The sequence below is a fragment of the Megascapheus bottae genome, chromosome 2 (genome assembly GCF_031878675.1).
Source record: "Megascapheus bottae isolate mThoBot1 chromosome 2, mThoBot2.hap1, whole genome shotgun sequence".
NCBI lineage: Eukaryota > Metazoa > Chordata > Mammalia > Rodentia > Geomyidae > Megascapheus > Megascapheus bottae.
The window spans coordinates 44720170-44734738 of NC_143510.1; the positions used below are offsets into that span (position 1 = coordinate 44720170).

At 41.0% G+C, this 14569-nt stretch overlaps 1 protein-coding gene across 3 annotated transcripts in view; it reads right to left on the reverse strand.

Annotated features, from left to right (window-relative positions):
• Positions 1-4639: 4639 nt before the first annotated feature.
• The window catches only part of Slc38a1 (solute carrier family 38 member 1), a 60210-nt gene continuing 50280 nt past the window's right edge, over positions 4640-14569 (reverse strand). For all 3 annotated transcript variants that reach the window (XM_090324570.1, XM_090324556.1, XM_090324563.1), the window contains exons 12-17: positions 13951-14030; positions 11525-11625; positions 10484-10602; positions 8718-8859; positions 8506-8603; positions 4640-6938 (exon numbers count right to left, since the gene is read on the reverse strand). In XM_090324570.1, the coding sequence (XP_090180696.1) occupies positions 6852-6938; positions 8506-8603; positions 8718-8859; positions 10484-10602; positions 11525-11625; positions 13951-14030 (627 nt within the window). In that variant the 3' untranslated portion in view covers positions 4640-6851. The remainder of the gene's footprint in view (positions 6939-8505; positions 8604-8717; positions 8860-10483; positions 10603-11524; positions 11626-13950; positions 14031-14569) is intronic.

The following is a 14569-nucleotide window of genomic DNA, read 5'->3' on the forward strand; positions in this document are numbered from 1 at the left end:
AAAACAACAACAACAACAATAAACCTGTAAGTTCATGGGGATGAGCAGGGCTGGGGCAGTCAGCTCCTCAGCTCCCAGGAAAGTATGGCTAGAATGCCTCTATCTTGGTGGCTTCTGTATGCTTAGGATCCCTTCTACAACACAGGCAGAAACCCATCCTCGTACGCATAAAGCCAAACTTAAGGAAGAAAACGGTATATTCAATTAGATTATTTAGAATGGAGAAACACTGAACAGATGTCAGACCAGACAGATTTCTAACAGCAGGGTCTTTGATATTTTTAGTGCTGAAATTCAGGGCCTGGGCCCTGTCTCTAAACTATTATTTATTTATTTTTTGCTCCAGCCCAGCTAGGACTCTACCATTTGAGCCACAGCTCCACTTCCAGCTTTTTTTGCTGGTTAATTGGAGATGAGAGTCTCATGATGTTTCTTGGCCAGGTTATCTTTGAACTGAGATCCTCAAATAGTAGATCCTAGCTACTCAGGAAGCCTTTGAAGATTTTGTTGTTATTGTTGTGCTTCATGGGCTTCTTGTTGTTGTCTTATCAATACTAAGATTTGGACGCAGGGCCTGAATCTGGCTTTGCTTATTTACTAGCTCAGCCCAGCTGTTGCTGGTTATTCTGGAAATGGAGTCACACAGAATTTTCTGCCCAGGCTGGCATTGAAACTGAGATCCTTTAGATCTCAGCCTCCTGAGTAGCTAGGATTACAGGCATGAGCTACTAAATGTCCGGTGTTATTATTGTTTTTGAGGTCACTGTAGGCCACAGTGTCTTCTCCATCCTCCTGCCTCAGAGTGCTGGAATGACACGCTTGTACCACTACCTCAGGCTAAATTTGGGTTCCTGATGATAAACTTCCATCGTCTATGACACATGTGCACAAATCTCTCCCCAACAATTCTGAATAATTTATATAATTCTCCACTGCCCCACTTTAACATTTCTTCCTCTAAAGAATGAATACAGGATGAGTAAGTACTTTTAATTCAACATTTTTTAATGTTTAAAAACTATAAGTTAACAGAGCAGTTATAGAACAGAACTTTTATTTTTGTATTTACATCACACTCTGCAAAAGAAAAAAAACACACGAAACAAACCAACAACTAGTTGATTGACTGTAAAGAGTCAAGTTTTGCAACTCATTTCAGTTAGCCACTAGAAATCCATTTACAAGGTTTTCATACTAATTGAATGACAATGTGCTACATAGGCCAGTCTTAAACGATGACACTTAGACTCAAAAAAGTAAGTCACATATCAATGATCAAGATTCAAGTTTGTTTGTTTTTTTTTGAAAAACAACAACAATAAGCTTCTATAAGACAGTCCATGTGGTTGCCAACATAAAAGACATACATACAAGACTTTGAAGAGCTGGGTAAAACAACAGGGTTTTTCCCCCTTCAAATTTGTGCTCATAATTAACAATTGGGTCTCCCCCACACCCAAAGATTCCAATGTTTCAAAAGATGCAATGATTTAATTTTGAAAAAACAAAAATCCTCCCTCCTTAACTTCTGTTTTCATGAAACACTAGGGAATGGCCTCCATGTTAACAGGGAAAGAACTCGGTGAAGAAACCATTTGTCATTCGGGGTATATTTATTTTTATATGACAATGGTTGGGATCTATTTATTCCTTACTTGTAGCTGAAAGGACTATTTTTTAAATAATTGATCTTAACACCATAGCAGCATAAGAAGAACCAATACAGCTAACGTTCTCAGATATTATTTTTTACTACATAGTTAAGGAAGGTTTTCACTTCTAAGTTTACTTGGAGATAAGTATGATATCCAGGAAAGAATGGAAGAAAAAAAATGTGTTTCTAATTTCCAAATAAAACCACTTGTATCTATGAGAACATTGACTCCTAAGATGTAGCAAATACGAATGACTTCTATTTCAGTGAGGGTCAACAACTGCAAAAATATTCAGCCTCCTATTTATATACAATGTATTTACAAAGGAATATTCTCACCCTAGGCTTCATCTGCATAGATTCTCGACCCCACGTTCACAGAGGCCGGGCTTCATGGCCCCTTCCTCAGAAAGGGCTCAAAAGAAGGAAGGTTTTAGAATTTGACAGTTTTCTAACCCCTCTTCCTTTCAGATTTATCGACTGTTTTCCAGTTAGTAGTCACTCAGCCTTAGCATGTACCAGAATACCTCATAATACACAGTCTCTTAGAGGAAGTATGTTCTGTTGCTGCTGCCATCCACAAGGAATATCATTTTTAGTATTGTTCAAGGATATGTATGTCAATATCTTTGCTTTCAAAGTGCCTGCATATTCACTTGAACAGGGCAATTATACTCTCAAAGTCCGTTTTTTCTCTATCTCAAGCCATGGAAATGGATACAAAGGAGACTAATAGGTTGTTCTAAGGCATAAAAATCAAATATCTGATCATATTACCCATCTCTGTCACCCTCCAACTAAAACATCCCCCCCCAATGCTGCCCCACTGTGAAGGAACTGAACTCTAGAGCTGTTTTTAGTTTCTTTACCAATGAATATCTTTCAGTGCACAGTTTATTTCATTATTTTGTGGTGCTGGGGATCCAGCCCAGGGTCTTGTGCACACTAGGCAAGTGCTCGCCAATAGATGAGAAATCATTTTTTTTTTTGCCAGTCCTGGGCTTGAGCTCAGGGCCTGAGCACTGTCCTTGGACTTTCTCAAGGCTAACACTCTACCACTTGAGCCTCAGTACCACTTCCGGCTTTTTTCTATGTATGTGGTACCGAGGAATTGAACCCGGGTCTTCGTGCATGCTAGGCAAGCACTCTACCACTAGGCCAAACTCCTAGCCCCGATGAGAAATCATTTTAAAAGAGTGTAAATCCCAGCACTGGTGGCTCATGCCTGTAATCCTAGCTACTCAGGAGGCCGAGATTTGAGGATCACAGTTAAAAGTCAGCATGGGTAGGATAGTCTATGGGACTCCACTGAACCACCAAAAAGAAGAACATAAAGTTGTGGTTCATGTAGTAGAGTTCTAATCTTGAGCACAAAAACTCAGGAATAGTACCCAGTCCCTGAGTTCAAGCTCAGCACAACAATAGCAAAAATGCATTGGATTTATTTCTCTCATAGTGAACATACTCTGGAGAAATAGGTCCTGTCGCTTCAATATTTCCTCTGCAACTGCGTTTACAAGAGGAATTCCCTTCTGGTTTATCTCCAAACAGACAAAAGGAAGAAAGGAAAGAAGGAAGGGTGAAAGGGAAGAAAAGAACACACTTCAGATGATAAATCACCAACCTACCAGCGATTAGAATATGACCTCCTTACAGAGTGGGGGAGGCTGCCTGTACCCCCAAATAAATAAATGAGTAGATTTTCTTTCTGTTTTGTTACCTCCACTTTCAATAGGATCATTGAACAAACTGGAGGATGTTGGAATTCTGTGATGGTAAGTGAAGGATACAAAGCTGTTACTAGCACAGAGACCACATTTACCGAAGGACATGGTGGTACTTCCTGTGGCTCGTACATAGTCGTTTTTATTCTCCTATATCTTATTTTATTCTCCTGTCTATAGTACATGACTCTACTGTTCAAAACTCTACCCACCATCTGTGACACATGTATGTTTGACTACCAGGTCACTTTTTTCTAAGAGCTGTATGCTTTACAGCTCATCCTACACCAACCAAGGTGACATTGGACATTGGATGATAAGATCAAGTCTATTCAAATGACAAACTTCAGAAATCCATAGGGTTTTGTTTTTTTTTAAAATGGTATTACAGACACCTAAACAGTATGTTGTCTTTAAATAAATACATTTTGAATAATACATTTCTTATACTCACACAGGGAATGTGCACAGCTCCCAGACATCACAACATCCTAGAACTAAGGATCATGTTCTGTATTCACTTGGTGAATGTAGGAGAGTAAAGAGTTAGAGCTTAAACACTAAATTAGGGTTTTTTTCCTTCGTTGTTGTTTTCAAGACCGGTTAGGTTTTTTCTCAAGTAATTTTCCCCTACTACCTTGAAATGAGGATTAATTACATTGTTTGGAGCACTGGAGCGAGCCCTGGAGCCTGATTTTGCTTGGCTTCCCAAATGTGCAGAATGTGCACTTCTGAACAGTGCAGAACATGACTGTACGTTTCCAAGGTTGAATATTCACATCAAGGTATGTGGTCTCATTTTGGCTTGAGCTCTTGTCCATGTGTTTCCGGGTTTTACATAAAGATACAATGATTCAATGTGGGAAACAACCTTTCATTCTCTCTCAAAAGGATGACAGCAGGTGCTTCCATGCCTACCTTATTTGTGGGACATTTAGTCTATAAAGGGAGGGGACAGTTCCATGTGAGAATGAAGGCCTTTAGGGATAGGAGTTGAAAAGGGGAAGAATTAGCCAGGAATAGGTAGCTCATATCTGTAATCATAGCTACTCAAGAGTCTGAAATCTGAGGATCATGATTCAAAGCCAGCCTGGGCAGGAAAATCCATGAGACTCTTATCTCCAAAAAGCTGGCAATGAAGCTACGGCTTGAGTGATAGTGCACCAGCCTTGAACAGAAAGAAAGAAAGAAAGAAAGAAAGAAAGAAAGAAAGAAAGAAAGAAAGAAAGAAAGAAAGAAAGAAAGAAAGAAAGAAGAAAGAAGAAAGGAAGGAAGGAAGGAAGGAAGGAAGGAAGAAAAACAAACGAAGGGACAGTGCCCAGGCCCTCAGTTCAAACTCCAGAACTGGTAGAAAAGAAAGAGAGTTGGGGGGAGGGAAGGAGGGAGGGAGGGAGGGATGGAGGGAGGGAGGGAGGAAGGGATCCAAAGCTAATTGCTTCAAAATTCTACCAACTGTCTACAATTAGATTCTACTTAGCTCCAGATAAGAAATCTGTGCAGCGTGAACTTCTGTGTTTGAACACTCAACTAGAACACATATAGCTCTAATCCAAACCCTAGATCCAGACAGTGGTTCATGGAACGTGCCCAGGTTTCACAATGCAAAAGGCATGGCTAGCTCAATTCCAGGTGGAGGCCACTACTCGCGATTCCCTTGGCCTTCTGCATTTCTCTCCCAGCCAGCCACTCCTAAGCTCTCTTCATTTTAAGTCTCTTCCTAGTTTCCCTCTGCTTCTTTTAGAGAGACTGGGGTAAAAGAATGGGGAACTCTAGAGGCTGTGTGACCCACAAGGGGACAGATAGTGGTAGGAAGAGAAGACATCACAGTCACTGAGGCCCTCTTGTCTTTCCCATCTGGAAATGGGGTGGAGGGCAGCAATCAGAAGAGACTGCTGTAACTCCTATAATCCTAGCTACTTGGGAGCTGAGCTCGAAGACCACAGTTCAAACTCACACTAACAAGGACAGTCTATGAGACTCTCATCTCCAATTCATCAAAAAGCTGAAAATGGAGGTATGGTTCAGTTGGTAGAATGGTAGACTTGAGCCAAAAAGCCAAACAAGAGCACAGGACTCTGAGTTCAAGTCCTAATAGTACCTAGTACCTACACACAAGAAAGAGAGGGAGAGGGAGAGAGTCCTCACAAAGACTACCTTTGGAGAGTTATTATCAAGACTAGATGGAAAGTTAACAGAGAAAAGAAAGTATAAATGAGGCTTATTGAAGGTACAAAAATCTTATATATTTGTACTAACCTAGATTTATAGTTAGAAAACAAGTCTTTTTTTTTTAAGACGCCCCTAAAGTACCCAATATAAAACAGGAACAATTCCGCCTAGCTCATCCTTAGTTTAGATCTACATTCTTCTCTGTTGCAGAAGGCCAAGATTCAATGCTCCGCTGTTCATCCAATAAAACATTTCCTGTTCCAACACCACATGACCAGTAGAAGGCAGGCTGCATTGAAGACTATTTTCATAGGTATTTTGGACAATCTTTTCACTGTAGGGTCCCCAGTTCTCCTCGAGTTGAAGGGAACTCAGACTAGAGTCCCTTTGACCCAGGATGCCAAGAAGAAAACAAAACTTCATTGGCTAGGTGGTCCGAGCATGGAGCTTTATCTCTTTACTAAGGTGGCATCCAGAGCCCTTTCCAGCTGGGGACACTCACAGAAAATGTCTTGGTGTGCAGGATCCACAGGCCTCCATGGCCAAAGTTCACCATCAGGTAATCAGAACTTCCTCAAATATTAGGCATGTTTGGATCCAACAATGGCACATACCCTACGAATCTCCCACAATTATCCTTGTGTGCTGTGTTAACCAAAAATAGGCAAATTGTTTATGAAACCATATTCTATTTTTTCTGTAAAGCAAAATAAAATATATACAATTCAAGATTCTTTTCTCTTCTAAAAAGGTACAGATAGTGTGAGCCGAATATTCATAAGAAAATCATTTCAGAAGTGGATTATAATACATGAATATGGAAGATGATCACATTTTTACATTTCTGAAAGAGACCGTGAAGCCACCAAACACTCAATTAGGAAAGTGATCAAGAATTGATTATGGAAAGTATTGCCGGTGGGGAGGTGGGAAAGGGGGACCAAAACAAAACAGAAATCAAAGAAATGCACTCATTACCTGACTTAGAAACTGTAACTCCTTTGTACATCACTTTTATAGCAACAATAAAAAAAAATAAAAAAAGAAAACAATTGCATGAAATTTGGAGGGAAAGGAATTTCACAATCCACACATAGAAGTCTGAGAGAAACAGGAAGCCCCAGAGACACGGGCCTCTGTGGTGCTACCAGTGTGATTCCATTTTCAGCATCTTAGACAATTCTGTTTGCTTCTGTAAACTTGAAAGGAAGTGGAGGGGGCGGGTATTGCTGATGATTGACGGGTTGATGAGCATTGGGTCAGGAAGTTTGTCTTTCCTGGGCTGGTCTTAGTGGCCTTCAGCGTTAACCTGATGAACAGGCCCAGTCATAGATAACCAGAGGAATGCTGACCAAGGAAAACAGCACCCCCAGTCCCAGAAAGAGGGCAGCCTGAAGCAACAAAACACACATGTTATTTCCAATACAGCCAATACTTTCCACACCAACTAAGGAAAATGAATCATAGACATTTTTGCTCCCTCCCTTTCAGGTTTCTTATATTTGGAGTTCCTTACAACCATTGCTGAACCGGGAAACTTTTTTTTTTTTTTCTAAAACTTGGTGAATCTCACTCACATTCTCTCCACACTGTCTGACTCCCTGTGATCTCAAGTGCATTCATTTCTACAAGTGACTATGGCAAGGCTTAGAAAGATTTGAGTTTCTTGCCTTCAGGAAAAAAAAAAATCTTCTTGGGCTAGCTGATGTTCTACCAGTTTCAATGATTCTTCCCTCCCTCCCTCTCTGTCTCTCTCTCTCTCTCTGTGTCCTTTGTGCCAGTTCTTAGGGCTTGAACTCAGGGCTTGGGTACTGTCCCTATCACTTTGAGTTCTGGCAGTTAACTGGAGATAAGAGTCTCCTTGACTTTCCTGCCTGCGCTGGCTTTGAATGGTGGTCTCCAGGATTGCTGAGTAGCTAGGATTACAGGTGTGAGTTTCTGTCTTAAATACATAGGAGCATCCTTCCTGCCTGTGGCCTCTGGGGCTGGTCAGTCAAGTGGCATACATAAAGACAGTGCTTCTGCTGTCTGCTAAGGCAGCTGAGAAGCCTTCTCTGAGGCCAAGCACAGTGACGCTGCAGAAGGGACGGTGACAGCCACCTCACCCCCGCCTCACTCACTGGCTCCAAGTGCATCACCTTCAAGAGGCCCTCTGACCTTCACCAGCCTTTGAATCCAGGTCTTGCTCACTCCAAAGCCATTTCTGTCAAATCGTTTTTGTGAAAGTCACTTTCAGGGAACTCAGACATTGTAAATGAAGGTATTACATGCGTTCTGGGCTGTAGGCTAGAGTTATAGGACTAGAAATTATATTGAAGCCAGGAGCTAGTGGCTCACGGCTAGGACCCTAACTACTCAGGAGGCTGAGATCTGAGATCAAGGTTCAAAGTTGGCCTGGAGAGAAAAGTCTGAGACTTATATCCAATTAACTAGCAAAAAGCCAGAAGTGGAGATGTAGTTCAACTGGATGTAGAGCGCCGGCCTTGAATAAAAACCAAGCAAAAGTGGGAAGCCCTGAGTTCAAGCCTCAATCCTGTTCAGGAGCACACACACACACACACACACACACACACACACACACACACACACGCACACACACACACACGGAAACTGGATTGTATCAAATCTTGTCCCTTCCACCTACATAGCTTGCTAATGACAAGAAATTACCCATTAGAAACAGAAGTCTGTAGATACATTCTCCCAGCCGCCCAGACCTTGGACCAACACACAAACTAAAACACACTAAGAGCAAAATCCAAAATATATATCCTGAGAGAATGGAAAAGATTCTGATGTGAAATTTTATGACTTCCAAATAAAGTATAATTGTAGGTCTCTCGACACTCTTTAAGGCAACTGACCGTGGTATTGGACAAGAGAAAGAACAACTATTTATTTACTAAATTTTAGTAAAAAAAATGAATCTGAAATATGAGAATAGTTACCGAGACATACCCAAATTCTTTGTGTGCCTTTATCTCCATCCTGGTTTGTGATTTTTAAATAAAGAGACGAAGGAAGAATGAAAATAAGCATATTCGCAGATGTAACACCTGCAAGTAAGAAGAGGCACAAAGAGAAGAAAGTTCAGGGTTGTTATTGTGAAACTTGGACTTGAGGTGGCTGCAGAACGGTGTGGAATGGTATCTGAAGTCATAAAGCCATACCTACAACTCCAAAGATGTCCTTCATGGAGGGGATAAAAATCACCAGTAAGTTGATGATCACCAAGAGGATGAATGTAACCAAGACATGGCGACATAAGTTAAATTTCGTTTTCTTAGCCAATTCAAACAAGGAGGAACGAACCTGCAGGAAAAGAAATCTATAATTCATCTTAACACCCTCATTTCTCAGCCCAATAAAATAAGTTTTGCTGCATGCTTTGTAAACTTACTGACTGGCCCTTCCTTCCTTCCTTCCTTCCTTCCTTCCTTCCTTCCTTCCTTCCTTCCTATCTTCCTTCCTCCTCTCCCCTCTCATCCCCTTCCCTTCCTTTCTCTTCTTTTGTGTCCATTCTGGGTCAATCTGGTCACTATTACTGAACATTTTTGCTCAAAGCTAGTGCTCATGATTTAAAACACAGCTGTACTTCTAGCTTTTTGGTGGTTCACTGGAGATGAGTCTCATAGATTTTCCTGCCTTACCTGGTTTAAAACCAGATCCTTGGGCCGGGAGTTTGGCCTAGTGGTTAAAGTGCTTGCCTAGCATGCATGAAGACCCGGGTTTGATTCCTTGGTACCACATACATAGAATAAAAGCGGGAAGTAGTGCTGAGGCTCAAGTGGTAGAGCTCTAGCCTTGAGAAAGTCCAAGGACAGTGCTCAGGCCCTGAGCTCAAGCCCAGGATTGGCAAAAAAAAAAAAAAAAAAACCCAACAAAAAAAACCAGATCCTTAGATCTCAGCCTCTTAGTACGTAGAATTACAGATGTAAGCTACTGGTGCCTGGCAAAACCAGGTGAATTTCAAGAGACTGTAACTATTTGGAAGATATATGGTCTTCACTTAAACTATTCAGGTATGAATAGTGGGTTTCCCTTTTCTTTGAGTCAGATGATTTCTGTCTTTATTTTTAACTGAAATTTGATTTGAGTGTTCTCTTCTGGTCCTTCTACATTATCCTGTCATGAATAAACAAGATTCAAATTCCTCATCTTTGTTAGAGAGTGGGGAAAAAAATGGAGCTGTGGCTCAAATGATAGAGCACCAGCCTTCAGTATGAAAGCTAAGGGACAATGATCAGGCCCTGAGTTCAAGCCCCAGGACTGGTACAAAAACAAATAAATAAATAAAATAGAAGCAGAACAAAACAAAAACAAAAAGAACAGGGCCCGGAGCATGGTCTAGTGGTAGCGTGCTTGCCTAACATGCATGAAGCCCTGGGTTCGATTCTCCAAAACCACATAAACAGAAAAAACTGGTAGTGGCACTGTGGCTCAAGAGGCAGTGTACTAGCCTTGAGCAAAAAGTGTCCAAGGCCAGTGCCCAGGCTCTGAGCTCAAGGCCCAGGACTGGCAAAAAAAAAAAAAAAAAAAAAAAGAGAGAGAGAGAGAGAGCAGAAGAATTAAAATTACAATTCAGTTCACAGCCAGATACTGGTGGCTCATACCTACAGTCTTGGTGACACACAAATCTGAGATCTGAGAATCAAATTTAAGAGATTCTTGTCTCCAAGATAGCAGTAAAAAGCCAGAAGTAGAGGTGTGGCTCAAGTGGCAGAGCACCCATCCTAAGCATAAGAGCTAAGCAAGTGTGCAAGGTCCTGAAATCATGCCCCAGTTCTGGGCCCCCCAAAATTATTTTTCAGTCTACAGAGATGACACTAAGTAGAGAGTGTGATGTCTCAAGGCATTATCATGGAAGTCATCCATGGCAGATCTCTGAGGGGGGCTTGAGAGCAGAGGGCAGACTGCACAGAGGCTTACTACTCACTGTGAAAAACAACACCGGCACTGTGAGGATGACAGCGACAATGACAGCCAGCCTCACTGTCAGGATGAGAATGTCATCTTTGCTCTGGTATTTGTGAAGAAGGTCTGACTGCACGGTTCCTAGATAAGGGGAACAGAGGACAGAGAACATTGCTGAGCCACGGTTTTCTTGAGGTGTTTTGCGTGCGTGTGTGTGTGTGTGTGTGTGTGTGTGTGTGTGTGTGTTGTGCACACCAGTCCTAGGGCTTGAACTCAGCACCTGGTCACTGTCCCCTAGCATTTTTGCTCAAGGCTGGCTCTCTACCACTTGAACTATACCTCCACTTCTATCTAGCTTTTTTGCTGATTAAGTGCAGAGAAGAGTTTCACAAACTTTCCCTGCCCAGGTTGACTTTGAACTGTGATCCTCAAATCTCAGCTTCTTGAGTAGCTAGGATTACTGGTGTGAGCCACCAGTGCCTGGACTCTAAACTTTTCTCTTTCTTTGTTTCTTTGTTTCTTTCTTTCTTTGTTTCTTTCTTTCTTTGTTTCTTTCTTTCTTTGTTTCTTTCTTTCTTTCTTTCTTTCTTTCTTTCTTTCTTTCTTTCTTTTCTTCTTTCTATCTTTGCAAGGCTCCAAATTCTCGTGGCCAATTAGGCATTTTATTTTTAGTGAATGTAGAGTTTCATGAGTGGAGCTCTCAGCTTTCTCACTTTCAACATCAGTCTCTGTCTCTCTTTTTTCTATTAATGGAATCTGACCCAATTTGTAGTGTCAATTTGGAAAACTTGCTCTGGCACAACATTGAAGCTTACCCTGAGTAAAGATGGCATTCTTCTAAATGCAATCTCTCCTAAGGACAATATGAAGTGGGAAATGACAGTTTATTGTTTTAGTAATAACTCTATTTTACATGGCTCTAAAAGGAACCCCCCAAGATTGGCTGTAAAGATTCCTCACTCAACCCCAACAAAACCAATGCAGAGCTTTGCTATTTGTTAACTAGTATTCACAAATTGATGGACAAATACCTACTTGTCTATGTTGGTTGCCTGTCACTTACCATAGAACGTCAAGTAGCCAAAAATGGCTGTCAAGAAGTACATCAGAAACATGGCGAAAAAGGAGATATTTGCAACCATCTGCATTTTTTTCTGTGATCGACTACAAACAAAGATAGAGGGATTGGCAACATTAATGAATTAAGCTGGCTGATGGTGGCTCACTTCTGACAACCTAGCTGAAATCTGAGGAACAGAGTTCAAAGCCAGCCCAGGGAAAGAAAGTCCATGAAATTTATCTCCAGTGAACCAACAAAAAGCTGGAAGGAGAGCTGTGGATCAAATGGTAGAGCGCTAGCCTTGAGCACAATAGCTCAGGGACAGCGCCCAGGCCCTGAGATCAAGCCCTAGATCAGCATCCAAAAAACCAAAATGAAGCAAAATCATTGAACTGAAATCCCTGAGTTAATGCTAAAGACTATACTGAACTTGACTCTCTTGCCCTTGAGTTAGGACACAGCTGATCAGTTGGATTCCTTTACTACCAGAAGAGTACTTGTGAAGCAGAGAGCCATGAATTGCCTTCCCCTGACTGTCCTTCACTATGTTTTGAAAAGAATATCGTGTTCTCGTCTGAAGGACAGACAGTATTTTTGTTTAAATATTTGTGTTTGCTATAATCTTCATATCATGTACAAAGAAATAAAACATTCAAGTGTTCTTCTCTTTATCCCAGAGCGGAGCTGGAAGTTGGCCTTGGGCACTTTGTCTTTCAATTTTGTGCAAACCGAGTTCCCACAGAGTAGCTTGTGGGATGAAATTACAAATCTGTATATCTTACAGCAATAGCTCCATAATGATGTGATGGATGGAGTGGGCTGTATCTTTTTGGCCAAATTTACTGTGCAGTTGGGACAACACTTTACATGTAGTGTGTGTGGGGGGGGTGGGCCTGAACTTGGGGCCTGGGCCCTGTCCTTGAGCTTTCTCACTAAGGTAAGAGCTCTATCACTTGAGTCACAGCTCTACTTCTGATTCTTGGTGGTCACTGGCAATAAGTCTCATGGACATTCCTACTTGGGCTAGCTCCTAACGGTGATTCTCAGATCTCAGTCTCCTGAGTTGCTAGAATTACAGGAGTAAGCAATTGGTGCCTGGCCCCTTTATGTTTCTTTAACTGCTCCAATAATGAATCTGTACTCATAGGAGACAATCAACAGTCTTAAGAAATTTTTTTTTGGAAAACTGAAAGGTAAACATGTAAGAATATTACAAACGAGGGGCCGGGAGTTTGGCCTAGTGGTAGAGTGCTTGCCTAGCATGCAGGAAGACCCGGGTTCGATTCCTCGGTACCACATACATAGAAAAAAGCCAGAAGTGGTGCTGAGGCTAAGTGGTAGAGCTCTAACCTTGAGAAAGTCCAAGGACAGTGCTCAGGCCCTGAGCTCAAGCCCAGGACTGGCAAAAAAAAAAAAAAAAGAATATTACAAATGAGTAGCAGGAGCATAACATCTAAAGGGTGCCAAAAAAAATCTTGAATTTCTTAGATCACGAATGAGAAATAATCTATGTGTAGTTAGACAGGAATAGGTATTTTGAATTTTAGTAATGTGTCTATTAAATATGAAAGAGGAAGAACTCATATTGAAATAAGTCTGATAAAAACAGGTTAAAACTTAAACACATCAGAAATTCATTAGCAGGCTTTCAATCTATTCTAAAATGACAATTAAAAATAAGTCCAGGCACCAGATGCTCATGTCTGTAATCCTAGCTACTCAGGAGGCTGAGCTCTGATGATCAGGGTTCAAAGCCAGCCCAGGTAGGAAAGTCTATGAGACTCTTATCTCCTATTAACTACCAAAATGCTAGAAATGGTGCTGGACTCAAAGTAGCGGAGCACTATCCTAGAGCATGAAAGCCCAAAGTCAGTGCATAAGCCCTGAGTTCAAGCCTCAGGACTGGCATTAAATAAATAATAAAGCCACCTTAGTAAGTTCAACGGGCCCAAAATATTCTTTTTCTTTTCTAGCTTGTGGTCTTAGCATTCATATATATATATATATATATATATGTATATATATGCATATATATACATACATATATCTGTATATCAGCTTTTTCTCTACCCAAACCAACAAGTGAATCTGAGACAACACATTTAGCGGTTTATAATTAGATCAACTTGAAGATTACCATCCACTCAGAAAATAAGCATGAGTAACAAAAACATCACTGCAAATACTTGAACTCTCCTAAGGAATATAGTATCTGAAAAGTCAAAGCAACTAAAAATGCAATATGGTCAGTTACTTTTTCATATTTATGGCCCCAAACTATATATACTGCAAAGTTTTCATTGTTCTTATCATTGAACTGGCTCAAGATGGATCTGCTAGGGCTCATGACACAAATCTATTTGTTTTAACACAGAACATGCCTATTGGTGAAAGGTGATGAAGACAGGAAAATTGAACAGGTCTCTTACTCTTTCAGTTCACTGTAGATTGGCAGGACTGAGGGGTGGCATACAAATGCAAAGGCAATGGTTGGTAAAGCATACACGGTCTGTTTGAAGGAAGAAATACAAACATTAAGAAAAGACATTTTTACCATAAATGCAGCACCAGAATTTCAGAGCTGTCTTTCATCTGGCAGTTCTTCAGAATCCCTGGATTATTTGGTCATTAGGAGATTTTTGGGTTTGGTGTGCCACTACTGGGGCTTGAAAACTCAGGGCCTACGTGCTATCCCTGAGCCACACTTCTGGCTATTTGGTGGTTAATTGGAGGTAAGAGTCTCATGGGCTTTGCTTCCTACACTGGCTTTGAACTACAATCCTCAGACCTCAGCCTTTTGAACTAGATAGGGTTATAGGCATGCACCATCAGTATCTGGCCTCAATGTCACTTCTTACGCAAATTTTGTGGTGGTGTCTATATTTCAACTGTGCTAACTAAGGAACTGTGGTATTCCTTTCTATACAGTATTCCATATATAAAGCATGGCTAAGGTTTTTTGTTTTTATATTGGTTTTAAAAGCACACTCATTACCTGACTTTTGTAACTATAACTGCTTGGTATATCACCTTTATAATAAAGTTTCA